The 19,148-nt window shown below is 39.2% G+C and overlaps 1 protein-coding gene across 1 annotated transcript in view; it reads right to left on the bottom strand.

Moving 5' to 3' along the window:
* Positions 1-17,420, bottom strand: part of LOC138045753 (peroxisomal sarcosine oxidase-like) — a 22,958-nt gene extending 5,538 nt beyond the window's left edge. The window contains exons 1-7 of the mRNA XM_068892362.1: positions 17,291-17,420; positions 16,139-16,287; positions 13,302-13,515; positions 12,725-12,854; positions 4,074-4,126; positions 2,007-2,156; positions 542-703 (exon numbers count right to left, since the gene is read on the bottom strand). Of these exons, the coding sequence (XP_068748463.1) occupies positions 542-703; positions 2,007-2,156; positions 4,074-4,126; positions 12,725-12,854; positions 13,302-13,515; positions 16,139-16,287; positions 17,291-17,401 (969 nt within the window). The 5' untranslated portion in view covers positions 17,402-17,420. The remainder of the gene's footprint in view (positions 1-541; positions 704-2,006; positions 2,157-4,073; positions 4,127-12,724; positions 12,855-13,301; positions 13,516-16,138; positions 16,288-17,290) is intronic.
* Between the last annotated feature and the right edge of the window lie 1,728 nt (positions 17,421-19,148).

Raw genomic sequence — 19,148 nt, 5'->3', positions numbered from 1 at the left:
TATTTGTTAGACTGAAGCTTCAGGACAGCTTAAGAGAAAGAATATCAACAGTCTGAGGGTAATTTACTCTTTATAGCTTTGTAGTTCACCAATTTACTTCTCTGTGCAATAAAGGTGACCTATCTTGTGTGATTAAGGGCAAACGTTTCTGCGTGGTTAAACGAGTGGTTTTCTTCCTTTTTTGACTAGAAATTTTTGTTTTCGATAAGAATGATAATTATACCCAATGTTCTCCAATAAGAATAATAAATGATCCTTACAAGCGCCCTTTTATCAAAGCTACGAAAGCTACGAAGGAGGTCCAGGCAGGTGCTTTCATAGAGACCTAATGAGTCTACCTTGACAATAAAAAGGTTATGATCTATCTTTCAGGCAATTCTTGGTTTGGGGTAATTTTCTGGACAAATAACCCACGTTAATATTGCTCGTGACGTTGAAAATAGCATGCTTATAAAGGTGGGTGATTTTTGAGAGGATTTCAAAACCTCAATGAGATATTAAATTTACAAAATCAAGAAGGTATTGAAAATGATAATCTTACAGTGTAGATACAGTTCTCTACAATGCTTGGTTGTGATTTAACACCAGGGAATTGAGCCTTAATGAGCTCTGCAACCCTGTTGATGAAAACTTGATCCTTCTCTTTAGGAAGAACATCCCTTAAATCAGGATCACCTATCTCCAAACCATTATGAGGACAAATCTAAAAATGAGAAAACAATTTTATGACATCAACACAGTGGCCCCAGTTGTCATGGTGTGAATGACATTGGCATATTGGTGCTAAAGTTTAAAATCAAGGCCATAATCTATATTTGCTACTTTCGCAAATCCCATAACACACCTTGCATGTTTGCCCCCAAAATTTTGCATAGGCATTGTTTTCGATTTCTCTTGGGACATGAGTATATCTTCGGAGAAATAATGCAAACAATGATTATGCAAAATTTTGGGGGGTAAGCAAGATGTACATGTATTATGGGATTTGAGAAAATAGTGAATTATTCAAGTTATAACATTAATACAAAAAAAAAACAGTTATATCAATCAGTAAATTTAATGTCTTTAGAACTCTTAATCAATTTCTTCCTGATTTACATGAAATGTGAAATGCGTAATGTCCTTTAATTTATAAATACCTAATAAAGCCCGTACTTCAAAATTTTAAAAAATGATCAATTTGTACACCTAATGCTAACATCCAGTGTTTAATCTGAACAACAAATTCTCGGCTTTGACTTTCAATAATTATCGTGAAAAAGCACTGTCACTTATGATATGATAATTATGTGTTCTAAACATCAATAGTATATTAAATAAGTGACTCAAAAGTTCGATCATGGTGCTTGTTCCGAGGTCATAAAGTACAGTTGTACATGTAAGCAGCATCTAGCCTGCAAAGTTTCCCTGGTACTCACATTTTTCTGAATCCATAACATTTAATAAATTATTATGTATTGTGGGGGATGTCCTTCAGTTCTGCCCAATGTACTTGGTTAGTACACTTGTGCGCTAAATTGCATGGTTTTCAGGCACAAGCTAGTCCTCCTTATAGTGTTACATGTACTTTCTTCATCAAAGACCACTGTAAACCTTTTCCAAATTATCGTGCAGACACCATCCTAATTTCCCCTCCCCAACACCTCCTTAACATTAGGCAATGAGGCAAGTGTAGGCCTGGGATGTTTGAAAACGTAAAGCATCATGGCTAGATCATCAAGTTGAACATAATGCAAACTGCATGGGAAACAACATTGATATCCTGACAGCTTTGTACAAATATGTAGCAGCTTTTTTCTTTAATAGCACTATTCTGCTGCACAGAGGCATGATCATAATATTATTATTTTCAGAACATGTGATAAAATGTGCTTATACATGTAGTATCCTGCACATGTTTATTTACATGCCTTGCCTCACCTTGGTCATGTGGTTGCTTGCAAAAAAACGTTTTTCAATAAGCATGGTGTCATAAACTGGTCTAGTTACAGTATTTTAGTGCTTACCTTTATGAGTCCAGGATATTCCAATATAGGAAAACCATAAATATGTTGGGTTTTTCCAAGTGGTTTACTAACTATGAATCCAGGAAATTTATCTGCAGAGTAAAGCTCAGGCTGAGTAACTGGCCAATAGCAAACACTCATTCTTTGAACCTGCAAACCACCAAGAAAATTATAACATGGTATTATCCTGTAACGCTTGCTACAATACAATAAACTGCCTGGTACATCCCTGTAGATCGTAAAACTGCTCTAAGTTTGCTTCAATGTTGTAGCAAGGGCTTTCTGAAACAAACTTGTGTTCTCAGTATAGGGGGCCCTTCCATAAGACAACATGCATACAATGTACGGAGCTCAGGAACCTACTCTTTGCAAACAGAGTGTGAGTTGAACATTCTGTTATACTGGTATGCATGGATTAAACTTACAGAAGAGGGGGGTTTAGTGGTTTAAAAAAGCTTAAAGTGCATATGACACAAAATTTTTTATTAGCTTGTTCGAAAGAGCTTTCAAAATGATAAAGAACCACATTTATTTTATTGTGATCACTCTCTTGGTTGCCAAGTTATTCAAGATTTTGATTTATGCAAATTCGACGATGTGTGACATCACATAGTGGACAAAAAAAGGATGTAAAATCAAAAAAATGGAATATAGAACTTTGAAGAATTTTTCTGTATAGAACTGCAACTTTTTACAGTTCTTATACTCATTACAAAGTTCCATGATATGGCCCACTGTGACGTTTCCACGGCAATGCAATGGGCTCCAGGCCCTCTCCATCTAAAGGGTAAAATCAGAGTTTTTGAGTCTCCAACAAGGGTTATTTGCTCTTGATGTTCATTCAGTGGGTGTGTGTGAATATGGACATTACACAGCACAAGCACAAGGAAGTCTTTTAGACTCTGGAGCAACAAAGAAGGCATTTTTCATTTTGGGAAGGTAGAGGTCTGGTAAGGAGTATGTTGCTAAGGTGACATCATAATTACTACCACAATGTGTAGTTTTGGTAGCACATCAACCCTGCAGACTATTGTGATTTTACATAATTTTGTGTCCACTATGTGACGTCACAAGTCCTCTAATTTGCATAAATCAAAATCGTGCATAACTTGACAACCAAGAGTGCTATTACCGTGACAACAAAGTAAGTACACCATTCTTCATCATTTTGAAAGCTCTAGATCTTTCGAGCAAGCTAATAAAAAATTTTGTGCCATATGCACTTTAAAGCCAAACCCAGATTGGTCTTCTTTAATTGTGGCAAATTTTAAATTGCTAATAAACAACACATCGTTAATTTGTGAGAGACATCTCTCCCAGTAAATGTACATCATCTAAGAAAGTTGTGGGGGATAGCAGAACTTCAAGAGAGCAGGATTAAATTTAAGAACAGCAAATTTATGAGAAAAGGAATGAAAAAATCAGCTCTCGTTCTTCTTCGTATTTCGAAAGTACTTGCATTGATTGCTCAATAGGCAGAATTTGTTGTAGTTATTTCAAGAAGAAGACTATTTATTTGAACTCCACTTTTTGAATTAAACAGGCTGTCATTACTTGATGCAGTTTCGACTGATAAACTTTCAGTGATCTGGATCGAGGAGAAAGTGACATCATGTACTCACTAGCTTAAAAATGCAGTGTGTGAATGCGGCTAATAATTAGTATGCAGAACACGAATTTTTGACAATCTGAAAGCCAAAAACCCTCGTGCTGCATACTAATTAAGCTGCATTTTTAAGCTGGTGAGTAAATGACGTCACTTTCTTCTCGATCCAGATCACTGAAAGCTTATCAGTCAGAACCGCACCAAGTAATGGCGGACCGTTAAATTTATAAAGTGGAGTGAAAATAAATAGTCTTCCTTTTGAAATTACTACCAAAATTCTGCCTATTGAGCAATCAACGCAAATACTTTTAAAATGTGAAGAAAAATGAGAGCTGATTTTTTCATCATGGTAGCACTTTAAGCTGATAGAAATAGTTGGCTCCTTTAACAAAAAGCAGCAAGTCAGTAACTTAAAAAACGTTTGATGGGGTAGATAGTAAGCTAATTATTTGGAAACATACACTGATTGGAATTTGAACCCCAAGAGGCTTCAGTAATTTGTTCACCCAAGGACCTGCATCAAAAGACAGAATAAGAAAGAGATGAGCTTGACTGTGTAAAACGTTTAACTCTACAAAGGATTATTAATAATTTATTAAATATTTAAATAATCCTGCTCTCTATTTATTAATAGGCTCAATTATAATGCATGCATTTTGATTGAGTCTCACCCATGATCAATAAGAGGAGAGATGCATAGCTGACGTCATCACAAAAACAATTAATTCTTTATGATATAAAACAAATAGATTCTACATTGTCATGCGTCAGTTCAGTAATACATAAAGATAAGTTATAAATAGAAGACGTCAGAATATGGTAAGAATAAAAAAAAAAGTGGCACATGAGGCAATAGCCAAGTGTGTCACTGATGTCCTTACCACATTTTGACGTATCTGTGATCTATTACCGAACAGACACACAGCAACAAGGAATCTATTGTTAAATTTACTAAAAAAAATAATTAATTGTGCTTCTGGCTGCATGACTCTATTGAAAAAGCAAAATTTCTTTTCTTTTAAATGGCAATGAAATAACCAACAAACTAGTTATGACTTGTTACATTCCAATAATAATTCTATCTCCTCATTTGCATATTTGAGATCCCATGAGAAAGCGCATGCATGGTGAAGATCATTACAGCGTTGCATTCAGTGAAAGAAGATTCTAAACATAAGCGCTGGAGTTATCATTTAAAATCACTTGCATCAAAGCTTCAGCCATTCTTGTCTACTAGTTTGCTCTACACATACTTTTACAGATGAAAGTCTGTAAGAGGGTTAAACCATTCTTTGAGATCAAATTTTTAATTACTGGTTGAGATTTATTCCATCTAATGGCCATGTCTCAAGACCACAAGAAAACTATGCACACCCGCCATGTTAGAGTCAACTGATGAACATCATATATCTGCTGGAGAAGCTACTGAAAAGCAGCCCCGAAAAGGTGTTAATGCTGCTGAAACAAGTACCCAAAAGGAAAAAACCCCTGCTGGAAAGGCAGAAAGGAGTTGCAAAGTGGCAGGCGACCACGGGAAACCCTCACGCAAACAAGCTGCACAGCAGGAAATCAAGCAGCAAAACAAACGACCATTGCTTCTTCCTCCAATCCAGTTGAGGAAATAGATGAAATAAAACAACAGCTGAAACAGCTTTCTGGCTCCCTTGCAAGCATAACACCAGTGATTACTGAAAATAAAACCGCCTATGACAATAATATTATTACAACCAGGCTGATGGAAGTGAAGCAGATTTTGACTTGACATCCACTGTGTCATGACTGAATCAAACCTGCATGACGAGCCCCAAAAGAAAAAAGCAAAGGAGGAATCAGCATGCTCGCTGGTATGGCAACCAAACCGTGAGGATGTGTAACACCTGAATTAGCAGCAATTTGGTAAAACAATTGCTTAGCAAAGGTATCAGCAAAGAAGCCTGTAATTACAGACTACAATGTTTGGGCAAAACAGTTTATTGACTAGAAGAAAAAGACGATGGTGTGAGGTCAATAAACAAAACCCCCAAGGCCCAAACATGGAAGTGTGTGGTTGAGAGTGATTACATAATTAAAAATGAAACAAGAGGAATTCGAAAAAAAACGACGACTAACTAGACGGCAATTTGTGAAATAGCGGTCGCCTTGCGAGTAGCAGCCGCTCTCTTTTGCCAATCAGTCATTTCGAGATAAATGAAATAACAGTCACTATGCCAGCCGCCCTGCGCCTTAATAAGCTCAGATGGTACTTGAGCTTCAAAGGCAAAAGTAGCACCACCGCACCTAAAACTATGAGGGGAGTAGCGAGTAGAATCAAGACCGACAGCTTTGATAACCCTGGCTAAAAAAGAACTAAAATGCACGTAGGTAATATGAATCAATGAATTAGCCGACTGAACCAAGAATAATGGCATGTCCTGGTGTACCTGGTTAATCCGAATATGATTAGCCAAACCAGCTACAGGGCACAACAAACTTCCTGGAATGTGTGGCAGAGGTAAAGAAAAAAGGCGTTCTCGAAACTGAATAGTTTTGGAGGCACAAACTGTGAGATAAGCGAACAATGCGTCAAAGCGAAGATCTGACCGCAAAATAACCTTAGGCAAGACTTGAGCCGCACGATCTGACTGACTGTGTGTGTTTATTAAGAAAAAACATTGCAGTTAAAAAAAACTGAATTGCGCCTCTTTACAAATAAGAAATATAAGAAAATTATGATTTAAAAACTACTACTATTATATAATTACAAAGCGACTACTGTCAGAAATTACTTAAATGCTTCCCTCGCACTCTTAACTATGAATGAATTTGCAAATCTATTTGTCTTTACAAGAGGCATGGCAAACCTCCTCTGCCTTCTCAGCTCATATGAGATAGAAACTGAGGGAGGCAGGAGGCTGGTAATCTTACTCCGTGGATCATTAACAATAGACTTAAAAAGGTGTTCTGTTAACTTTTCCTGGTGGGCCCTGATGGACTCAAGCCCTGCTAACTGAAGGGCGTCCGAGTAGTGCACCCTGGGAAAAATGCATGATAGGGCCCTCCTTTGCACTCTTTCGAGCTCGACTTGTAGATACTTTGGTAAACTGTAATGGAAAACAGGACAAGCGTAATCTAGTGAAGACCTGATACATGCGCAAAAATATGTTACAAGATCTGAAGTAGGAACGTGCGCGCGCTTAAGTTGAATAAGAAAGTACAGTTTCTTCGACGCTTTTTTAACAAGTTCTTCTATATGGTCGTGCCACGTTAGCGTATCATTGATTGTCAAGCCGAGTAGCTTTGTGCTCTGTATGGTTTTGATAGGAGTTCCGTCTATGCAAACCCTAGGGAGTTGCGGGGAGTCACGACTGAAGGATATAACTAACTCTTTAGTCTTCTCGCCATTAAGCTGGAACAAATTTTCCTTGGACCAATCGTAGATTGCATCTACTGCTTCTTGTGACTTGCTCTGTTGGCCTTTAGGTATGTTCTCTGATACCGTAGTATCATCAACATATTTCCACATGTTGAAGATGCTTGGAACAGTCAAGTCATTAATCATCAAGAGAAAAAGCCAGGGACCCAACTTTGTCCCCTGTGGCACTCCAGACGGCACTGTGCCCCACTCTGAAACGCAGTCCTTCCCAAGTTTGACTCTTTGAGATCTTCCTGACAGGAAGTCAATCACCCAGTTGATTACACTATTAGGAATATTGACCCGCTTCAATTTGTTGACCAAACTCTTGTGGTCTATGAGGTCAAAGGCCTTTCGATAATCAAAGAGAAGGACACGCACAGAAGCACCGTTACCATCCGTTGCTTCGAGCCACTTATGAATCATACTAATGAGTGCCAACACGGTTGAAGAACCAGATATGGTACCAAACTGGTTGGAGTCAACTAGGCTCTCTAGGGCAGGTTTTATGTAATCAGAAACAATAAAGTCCTCAGATATTTTCGAGAGGGTAGACGTGAGAGAGATTGGACGCAGTTCCTTTTTTGGGTCGGTGACTTGCTTCACCTTGGGCAGGGGGATGACATCTGCAATTTTCCACATTGAGGGTAGTTTTTGCTCACTGTATGAGGCGTTCAGGATGTTTTGAACAGGAGTAACTAGGATTTCGGCGTACTCCTTTAACACCCAGTTGGAAAGGCCATCCGGGCCAGAAGCTTTATGCTTATTCAGGTGAAGCAGGTTGTTGTACACTCTTTGCACGGACACCTCTAGGAACTCTGGATTCTCTTCTAGGGGCAATTGTAGGGCCTCACGCTCGCTGTCGATGGGCTCGTAAGGTTGAAGTGGCTCCAGTAATGCATGGTTGATGGAATTAGCAACTTCTGTTGGAGACAAGTTGTTATACTCAGGAACATTGAGGGAGGAAAATAGTGACGAATTTTGCTTTTTTGATCCACTGAGCTTATTCACTTCGCTCCACCACTGGCGCGGGTTGACACCTTTAAGATCTTTCACCTTAGAAGTGTAATACTTTGCTTTACACCGTTTCCTTTCTTTATTTACTGCATTACGATAGTACTTGTACATCAGGCCTGATTTATTGGCGTGAAATGCTTGCTGGCGCTTGCGTATTAGCTCCTTCAGCTTGACCGACATCCAAGGGGCGTCCTTTGGGTAGACTTGGATCATTCTCTCAGGCATGATATTACTCATGCCGATTTCAATCACTTCGTTAAAGACCTGGAGTTTTTCCTCACAGGTAGGCTGACTGATGACAACAGACCAATTGATACTACTAAAGTACCGACCAAGGCACATCTTATTGCTGTCTCTAATGTCCCTGATGGTAATGGACTTCCGAGTGTGTTGATTGGGTACTCTCTTCCTTGGCTGGACGATAACTGTACAATGGTCTGAAAGGCCAAAGGGTGGAAAACATTCTGGAGTCGAGAAATGGTCGCCCAAGTTGGTTAAAACCAGGTCAAGCGTTGCATCGCCTCTTGTTGGAAATTTCACAAGTTGTTTCAGTTTGAAATGACGCTGCAAGCGACCAGTATTCAAGCGGTTAAAATCGCCAGCAATAATTAGCCCGCAGTTAGGAAACATGGCTTCTGCTGCTGTCAAACTGTCAAATAGATGATTGAGTAGCTTCTGACCATCGGACTCCACCGGGCTTGTCCGGCCGGGGTAGTAAACAACAGCTAAAATCACGCACGAAAAACCGCGAGGAGATCTTGAGGGCATCAGTTTAACCCAAATAATTTCATGGTCGATGCAGCATGTTAAGGTTTCCGCAAGTTCGTATTTTATGTCCTCTTTGATATACACACACACTCCTCCGTGGTCGAATGTAGAGCGGTCTTTCCGCATGATATTGTAGCCCTCAATGTTTACAACCGAGTCGCTAATGTGTTCTTTAAGCCAAGACTCCACAATACATCCGATTTGGACATTTTGCCGTAGAAGAAGTTCTCGGACCTCACTCAGCTTTGGTGTCAGAGACATAGGATTGGACAGCATAATCGATGGAACAAAATGAGAGCCGACCGCGGGTTGGACTTGGTGTTTCTTTGCTGGAATAGGAATCAAATTATTCAAATTCGCCCTCCGAGATGAGTTTGAGTAATTTGCATATGAAACTCGCGGCGAATTAAGCACAGGAATGTTGATTATTTTCTTTAATTCTTCAGCTTTGGTTTTCAAACCAGCTCTCCTGCCTCTAGGCCGACGACTTGGTACTTGAGAAGAGATAGTTTCAGCCCTCATACCGTGACAATAGAGGTCAAAGTCTTGATTCGAAACCTGCTTCGATGGTGACCGTTGAGCGGGTTCAATTAGACAAGAACAGAAAACACCAAAAAATACCCCAAAACAAATCGAGAAAGATTGAAAGGGATGCATCACGACGACAGAGCCATAAAACCTTCTTGTCTTGAGATTCGAAGACCTTAATAATGGATTAGCAAGCTGTAAATAGGAAATTTCCTGGAGTAGAAGCTAAGTGCATGCAGCCGTGACCGGCGCTTACAGTGTATTGTTGTACATAAATTCGACTTGTGTAAAAAGGAGTAAAAAGCTACTAGAAAAAGCGCCCACATGGGGACATGCAAAGGATTATCAAAATTGAAAAGATGTGCAATGCGTAACAACAATCGTGGAGTGATTGGGGGCTTTTCGCTTAACTGCTGCTCCTAAATAACGCTTGGCTCCACGTAACAACTACAGTTTATAGCGATAATCATTACGATCCCAAGTCAATTCATAACCGAGGAGCTCATGCATATGTTTAATGCTACTTAAATGATTCAGTATAGTACCATAAACACGGCCGGCTGACAATAAATTATTAATAAGCTATGTAACGTGTAATTGATGTTACAGTCACTGGAAATGGAGAAGACGAAACTGCCTCACAAAACGTAATATAACTCTTAATGTGAGAGTTCAAGTTCTACTGGGTTGAATCTGCAAATGCTCTCGTAATCAAGTTACGTCCAAGAGAATCCAACGCTTGAATGTCTAGTAGTGGCTAGACTTGTCTTCGACGATCTGCAACGGAGGCACAAAGCATCAATTAAGAAGGTCAAAGGCTAAATCCTCACTGTCAATGGATAACATGTGAAAACAAAAATTGCACTGAGAAGCGAGATCATGGAACTTTCTGTGAAAGGCAGAATCGGTATCCCAACAACTAAGGCAATCAGCGAAGACATTGTGGACCCCCAGAATATGAGAGACATGTGTAATTCTAAATCGTAGCAAGCTGATGTGAACTAAAGCTGTCTTAAACAACGCTGCATGAAGACATCCCTTGTACGACCTGAACGCACCACCTGAACGGCAGCATCATTGTCACATGAAATCTGGAATCTGGAACCTGTCAACTTGGGAGCCCATATTTTAACAGCCATGATGAGTACGAACAGTTCTAATGCGTTGATGTGCAGGGCCAATGCTTCAATATCACTGGGAAATGCAAACGAGATACATTCGTCGAAACACGTAGCACCGCCTCGATGTAACGAAGCATCACAGGTAAATGGCACGTCCTGGAAATCACGCGGGCGTAACACGATCACAGCGGAACCATTGAAGTGTTATAAAAAGGTCAACCACCAGTCTATATCAGATAGCATATCACTCGTTACCGGGAAACGTGACTGCGTTGGAGACAAATTGCGCAATTGGTTTAAAAGGCATGACATAAATATCCTGCCTGACCAGATGCACGCTACGACAAACAACAGTTTCCCTAGTAACGATTGCAATTGTTGCCTTGTGAAGGTCAAAAATTGTGTCCACTGCAATAATTCCGATTGAAGGTCTGATAAGTGGTCCTCAGGAACTTCAAAGAGCATCTGTTCGGTGTCCACTAGAATCCCAAGGCAAATCATCCTCGTAGAAGGATGACAGTCTTTTTCGGGAGGTGATGTAGGCCCAGTTCATCGAATAAATCTTGAAGACGAGCAAAGGTGAAATGAGCATCTGCTAGATGTTCAGCTCTGTAAAAATTGTCTAAGTAGACATCAGTGGTATAACCTTCCTTGGGAAAAACATGAATAACCACCCGAGTAGTTCGCTGACACACTAACACTGATGAACTCAGACCAAAGGGGCATCTAGTATCGAAATACAGAAGGCCATCCCACATAAACCAGAGATATTTATAATCCTTGGGATCGATTGGAGATTGCCTATAAGCGCGTTTCAGGTCTTCTTACGCAGTCTTACACAGAAGTTGAAATTCATGGTCCAAAGAATGAGTTTTGGAAATACCACTGTTGACAGAGGATGCATGCGGGAAACTAAGATCCATCACAACCCAGCGCTTAGTAGAACCACGTTTGTGAACTGTCTGTAATGGTGATGTAATAAGGGCGTGTGGTAAAGGATTCTCTTTGAAGGGCCCAGCAAGAGCTCCAAAGCTCAATTCAGTTGATAAATAATGTTGTACATCCTCGGGGTAGGCAAGAGCTGAATGGTGATTTGAGTGCGTAGGCTGAGGCAAAACACTAGCGTTACAGTTTATAGGCCAACTGAATTGCAGGAATTCAACAACGTCGTTGTCGGCATAATCTGTCAAATAATGTCTCCAAACAGAAATGTTAAGCGTCAACCAGCTCGAGGCTCGCGTGGAAAGATCTGAAAGGTGATACGCTAAAGCCGCTGAAGGCTAGCCCAAAAGGGGCATGTTCTCAATAGCAATTCCCAATCATCACTTGCGCTGATCCTTTCTACGCTGGGCAACTGCAATCGTTTAGAAGTTGTTCAAGTTAACCCAGAACAGTTTAGCAGCATTAGAAAAGAAGTAAAAACCGAAGATGTCATGCTACAGAAAGCCCAAAAATCCCTGCTTAAGGGTATTACTGCAGTCACTAGAATTCAAGATGACTTCATGAAGGCCAAGCTACGATAAACCTATTGTTGTGTTGTACAGTAGCTTGATGTTCATTACTGTGACTTGCTATGGCCCATGTACTTTGCAGTCTCACGGGATCTCTAATATGCATATGGGGAAATTAAACAAGCCTTACCTGTAAGGTGAAGTTTGATTGGAATTCTATCTCCTCATTGATGGATAGAGAGATCATGTGCAAGCCCTAAATATGGGGTTCCCCACCCAGAGGGGCTTACGAACATACATGGGCCACAGTCTTTAAAGGATGATCTTCACCACACATGCACTTTCTCATGTGATCTCTCTATGCATCAATCAATCAAACTTTTTAATTATTTTACAATAAGGACAAATCTTTTCTTGGAGAAATTAACGTGAAGATGGTTCGGTCAAAGAGCAATAATATTATTACGGACCTTTGTTTCCTAATAAGTGAATTGAATATCATATAATTATTAAGCCTCCATGACCCCAACTCACTCATGCAATTTGTAGTAAGTTTAAGGTCATGAAAATGTTGGCCAAATTATATGACATCCTTGCAACCGGGAGTTGTGTGGATTGTTGCATGACAATTAAGATGTGTGGCCCACTGTCCAGATATCTAATGTTAATAGACTTGTGTCTATTTGAGCAAGTTACGGTAGTTTTATACTCTGTATGACTGAGATAAAAAATCGTGGGATTTCATTTCAATGAAGATAGGAGATCTAAACATGCTTGAATAGCAATTATGACCTTTTAAATGTATGATTAAAAACTCAATTCAGCAAAACCCTTACCTACTGTTATGATCACACTTTTGGCCTTGTAACAGTTCTTAGAAGTTTTGATATCAACAATGGAACCTGGTTGAATATTCAGCACCTTTTCACCATCATGTAAAATTCCACCATATTCCACAAATTGTTCCTATGATAATACAATGCACATTAAAGTTCAGCATAGGAGACAAAAATAGTGGCTTTTTAACAGTATTTTAAAATAATGGCATTGAAGCAAGTTAAATACTCAATTTGACAAAAATCCAATACACAAATTATTTTAAGAGGGCATGCACAATCACGCAGCTAAGCCTGCAAACCAAGCCTGTGAACCACCGTAAATTGACTGTTTGTTTTAATACTTCAATTCAGACAGTTCTCTTTTTGGGAGGAAATTTTACAGTCCACAGGAAAGAGCTACAGACAACATTGTATGTAAAATTCAACTTTAGCCATGTTGCCAAGTTCTAGCAAAGGAATGTTGCCAATAATAATTATTATAATCCTAAATGCTTGATACCCTTGGTTTAAAAATAATTATTATAATTCTTAATCATATAATTAATAGTATAAACATTCAAACAAACCAAATTACCTGCAAACACCTAAGAGCAATATCAGCCTGTATATAACCACTTGTTGGCTCAAGAGCTCCACACTCCTCTGGAGGCACACTTAATCCCGGAAAACATTTGTTGACTTCCTCTGCTGTCATCTGTACACATTCTTGTCCAACATTGCGCACATTGGTGATGACTTTTGACATCTCATCATAGGGTGGTCGATCCAATGTTAATAATCCAACTTTACTGAAACCAAAATAATCAAAGCAGTATTCCTTAGCTCCAAATTAAAATCCCAAAAGCTGAGAGGCACTCCCCGTCCTACATGTACAGATGTACATGTACCTAAGCCTTAATTGTTTTCTTCCTAAGTACTAGCACTGTCCAACAAGATAGCAACACCGATGATTTTACTCATCAGTAGGGGGTAGTTCAGGGGTGACACCTGCAGCTGGAAGTGTGGTTTCTCTGTCTTCAAAATCAGGATAATCAAGAAAATAATAGGGGAATTAAAAGAGTGTCAGCAATAATAAATTATGAGAACCAAAGAGACAAAACAAGTAGGTACATGTGATAAAACATAACCTGGGCCTAACCATAATTCTTCTAATTCTTCTAATAATAATGCATCACTTTTTTGCAAACTGCAGATACATGTGGCAAGCCATTGAGCCATTACGAGATGACAATGAAATACCCAAAAAAGGTTCATCAGTTAAGACCATAAAGACGTAAAAAAGGTTCTTTCAGTTAGTTAAATTAGCCATCTGAAAGCACTTGGCAACATCCTTGAAAAATACATTAATAATTCACGAGCAAACCTGCCTTTCAGTCACAAATTAATTTTCACGTGCATGAGCTTTAGCACAGGTTTAAAGTACAGGTCACTTGTTACAAAACCTTTACTAATGCTAAACTTAGGCTTCATTAGGCCTTGTTAGGCCTAAAAACAATAATGTTTAGGCCTAAAGACTAGCCAATTTGAAGGTTTTGGACTGCTTCCGTATGTAGGTAAAAAAATGACCTGTAATGAGTGACCTGTGGAATGCTACCTGTGTTTTAAGGTGGCCAAACACAGTTTTTCGCACGCGCTCTTGCTAACGCAATGCAGCACGTGCAAGGATTGCAATAAAAATAAACATGGCTTCAAGACAGCAATCATTTTATTTGCTCAATGCGTCTGCTATCTGTACTATTTTCCTCATAATTGAACAAAGTGTTTTGATGGTTTTAGTCTTTCATGAGAAATGAGCGTATGAACTTAGAAAAGGAAACGATGCAAGGAATTCTGCAATTCGCAGCTTTTTCTTTGTTATCGAAAGATTACCCAGTTAAATGCAGTGTGTGCGTAGTAAGTTAAAAAAGTGTGATTGAATGCGAATATCTTTCTCGGAAATATGCCTATTTCTTGAGAACCACTCATAAGAATTTAACAAAATTTGGCACGAAAATACTTTACAAAATAAGTAACTGGAGTATTGAAAAAGAGGAAATTCTAGATATTCTAGTGAACCTTCAACAAGGGATGATTAAAGATCTCTCTGTCAAATTATTATGTTAACTTGTGAGCAATCCGTTACAAACTTGTTGCATGCAAATTTTAAAAAAGCTAACCACCAGATTTTCTGCAAATAAACAAAACCTATTTTAATTAAAGGCCCGTTTATATTTATTCATGTTGCCATGACAATGACATATACGTCAGCTTGACTATCAAAAAACTGAAGTTTGTGTTCAAAACTTGTTAAAATTGCTTGCTACCATTTTTGGCTACCAAAGGATCAAGGGTTTCAGAGAAAAAGGTAAATGAAACATAGGAATCCAAAACTGTGTTAAACCTGCCGTGAGCTTTATAACTGACAGTCTGCTCATTAGAATTTTTAAAAATAAAGCATACTAATAAGTCATAGCTTGTTTTTCTTTTATGCTAATGTTCTCCTCTCACAATTTGAATCTTTGTTCCAGCTCCAGAGTGACATGCTTTTTGTGGAGTGTTGAAGCTGTTCAAAAAACTTGCAGCACATGTTTTATCAGGTCAAAAACACTCAGCAGCTACACCTTGTGTTTATACACCCGATATTAAAACACAGTGACTGCTGCTGGTTTTTTAAACATTACATAAACATCGTCAAGCAAAAATGCCATTAAAAATCATTCCAGAAGGTAATTTAGCACAAAAATGCTACATGGCCAGTGTGACATCCCTGAGATGAAAGCAAAACCAACTGGTGTTAATGTCAAGCCTGTATTGAACTGAAGTCTTTGTTTCTCTATTAATAATATGCAAGAAACAATTACTCGATTCTGATTGGCTAAGAGCAGTGCAGTTCAGGTGTAACACCAGAGCAAAAATAAGTGTAATAGGAGTGTGAATTACACATTGAAATTCTGGATTATGATTAGCTAATAAACAATAGGGTTTGGTCAGAACCAATCAAATCATTTGCTTTCAGATCAAGTGTGCCCCTGGATGATGCAATTTATGGTGCAACTTTTCCCTGATTGTGTGATAATTGTGTGTGTTTCTTCTGCTTAACCTTCTCAAATTTTTTCATGTACATTACAAAAAATTTACTTGTGCTTATTTTTTCCAAATTGGACTCAAAATCATGTGATTACCAATACAAAGCTGATGGACTGAGCTGAGTAACATTTAAACAAAGGTATTTTAAACCTCAGAGATTTCAATAATCAACACCAAGTCATTACAGTGGCTAAAGAGGAGCACAATAAAATTATGTAATTACGGTAAGTCCAATGGAGAACTTTTGTGTTACACTAGACAATGCCACCTGAGCAAATTACTCCAGTTAATATGACAACGTCAATAAGATTAAGCAGCAAGAAACAACCGACATGTAGACCAAACCTGATAATGTTTCTCCCAGCCTTTTTTCCCACTTCATCCCACATTTGAAATGCTTCTGGCATTAATGCAGTATGAAATGGTTCTGGGTAACCATATCGCACCAGCCTGCTTTGACCATGTGAGCTGCCACGGCAATGAGGGAGCGGGAACTGTACCATGAAATAAAAATATATGAAAGTGGGTGGCAAAGAAGTCCTACCAGTGTTTTGTTCTTTGAAGTTAAGTTCTGCTAGCGACTTCAACTTGACACTCTAATGAGGTGCCAGTTGTTTGAAGCTTCCTTTGAGCAAATCAGGGCTTAAAACCATGACAACCTAGATATTTCAAAATTTCAATACCCTCAATTGATTTGAGTGACTTGGACTCGGCCTACAATGAGATGCCCTTCATAAATAAGTGTAGGACTTTCCTAGAACAGAGTGTAATTCACACTCTAGCCCTCCTCCTTTTAGTACTGTAGCAGTTCTCGTAACCTGCCCTTGTTTGGTATTGTAAGCAGCTTCTTTTGTTTTTAAGTCTAAGTTATTGTTTCAATTAATTTGTTTAGTCCTCTGTTTGGGGCTAGGGTAGGTAGCCAATCACATTATACGTTATGAGAGCTGCTACATCACCCCTCATTTTTAATTCCCCTCCTGGTCCTGGACCTTTATGAATCATTTGAGAATCAACATTGGAGGAGGAAAGGGAACCGCCTGGTGTTAGTATACTATTGTTTTATTGTCTTTCATAAGGGGTGCAGCGATGGCACAAGGGTTAGAGCACTCGCCTCCCACAAATGTGGCCCGGGTTCAATTCCCAGACTTGGCATCATATGTGGGTTGAGTTTGTTGGTTCTCTACTCTGCTCAGGGAGGTTTTTCTCCGGGTAGCCCGGTACTCTGGTTTTCCCTCTCCTCAAAACCCAACATTTGACTTGATTTGCTTTCATTGTTAATTTCAGTTTACAGTGTCCCCAATTAGTGCTCCAGCGCTGCAACGACTAGACACTTGTATTAAGTTAAAGGTTTTATAGAAACCTTAAAAATGAGGAGTATAAGTAAACTAATATGGCCAATCACATGCATGAACACTTCAATTCCAACGTACTTCATACTGTAATATACATAACGAAGCAAAACATAGATAACTTTATCACCTCAAGTGAATGTTATACCTGTTCTAAGAGAAGAGTTTTTTTACCCCTGGAAGCAAGATATCGAGCGGTGGAGCTTCCTTCTATACCGGCTCCAATTACACAAGCATCGAATACAGTATTCGCAGCCATTTTTGTTGTTTTGAGTCTACTGGGTAAATTTATCCCACAAGGGGTGAGGGGTGGGGACCTCCTTTTCAGTGACACACTTCAAACTCGAAAAACTGTAACAAACACATTACTGAACGACTTTTCCAGTGTGAAAAACTGTAAATGTTTCGGTATTAGATTGTTGATACACAAGATACCACCTTGAAAAAGTTCCGAAAACGTTTCCGAGTGATTCCTGAGAATTGCAACGAAAGGGAGCGTACAAGTTGTCGAAATTTCCACATCGGGCAAATCCCAGGCATTCCCGTCTGGTTCAGGGAAGTGAGGAATTTGACGGGTAAGGCCTCCCCGGGGATGGGGATTTGGCTTTTGCCTGGGTGAGGTGGGTAAAATTGAACCGGAAGTGTGAGTTTTCATAAACTAGTGGGCACGATGAAAAGTTCAAAGAAGAGATACAGCATCTTACGAAAAAGGGTCTTCAAAAGTTACGTAGACTAGTATTTTTGAAGAATGTATCAGGAAAATCAGAGAGTGTTAAATATTTCTGATTTTAGATTTTAAAGATGTAGATTTTTGCAATGATTCAAGTAGGCTTTGCCAGGCTCACCCTGCGCTGGTCTCTCCAGACTCCTAAGAATAGCCTGTTCATTAACTGAGCTGTAAACAACCGGGAGCCTTTCAAGCAAGCCTGTGCTGAAGGAGAAAATACGTTACATCTCTCAAAAAATGTTGGTTGGGTGTTGAAGAAGTTCAAATGTGGATGACGCATCTTAAAATAAAACTAACTCTGGCCGTTGCAGGGAATGTTACACTGTAAAATGTTTCGTGCAACTTGTTCCGCCACAACGTCGCCAAAACATTGCGAGACAAGTTGTACGAAACATTTCACAGTGTAACAGCGCCTTAAGATCCTAAATTACTCGGAATACCTGAAAGGTATCCGAGTTATATTCTGGGAAGAATTTAGTTTTCTGTGCAGCAAATGGACAATAGAATTAGGAGGCGGTGATTTCATTGGCTAAAAGCAATGTACTACACCCCTCCGAGCAATACATTTGACCTCCCTCTTTGACAAAAGAACTGCAACAACACAAACGCGAAGCAGTAGATTTCATTCAGCAAGAGACTTGAAACAGCCTCACGTCTAACAGAATTAGATGAAAATCGGAATTTATAACGTGCAGTGGAGCAACTAAATGATGGGTTCTACTTTGGGGCTTCAGCGTGTCTCGTTAATTTCGTTTGACGCAATGCAATGCAGCTAAACGTGAATATGCTGGATTCAGCCGTCTTGAAATGTTATGAATAAGATATTTACTTTAATCCTGCCAGTTGACAACATGACTAAATCGCCAGTACAGAACTTCCAGCAGCGGTATGTTATAAATGGCCGAGATTTCTTAGTCTTTCTGCCTCAGCTGTTCTTTGTACGAACATCATCCACCGATGTCTATTTTTTCTTTTTATTGTTAGTTTCTTGATCTTCATGTTAGTTACCTAGAGCTGGAGGTCACCGGCCGCGTTATTCACAACACTCTTAATTTGGAACCTTCGCAGATCGTGGCAGATGAATACCGTTTTTCACTTACCCATATTAATTACAATTGAAACCAGTTTATCTGATATCACGCTACATACTAGATCCCGCAAAGATAGACATAACGCCCACGTAATTTCCATTCCAACAACCAGTTCCAAGACATACTACCCCTATAGCTATGTCACCTGTTGAATTTATTTGCAATTGTAAACATTAAGCGATTTTCAC

The sequence above is a fragment of the Montipora capricornis genome, chromosome 4 (assembly GCF_036669925.1).
Source record: "Montipora capricornis isolate CH-2021 chromosome 4, ASM3666992v2, whole genome shotgun sequence".
Classification (NCBI taxonomy): Eukaryota; Metazoa; Cnidaria; class Anthozoa; order Scleractinia; family Acroporidae; genus Montipora; species Montipora capricornis.
Note: the sequence above shows the minus strand (reverse complement) of the source record. Positions and strands in the feature narration are given on the sequence as shown.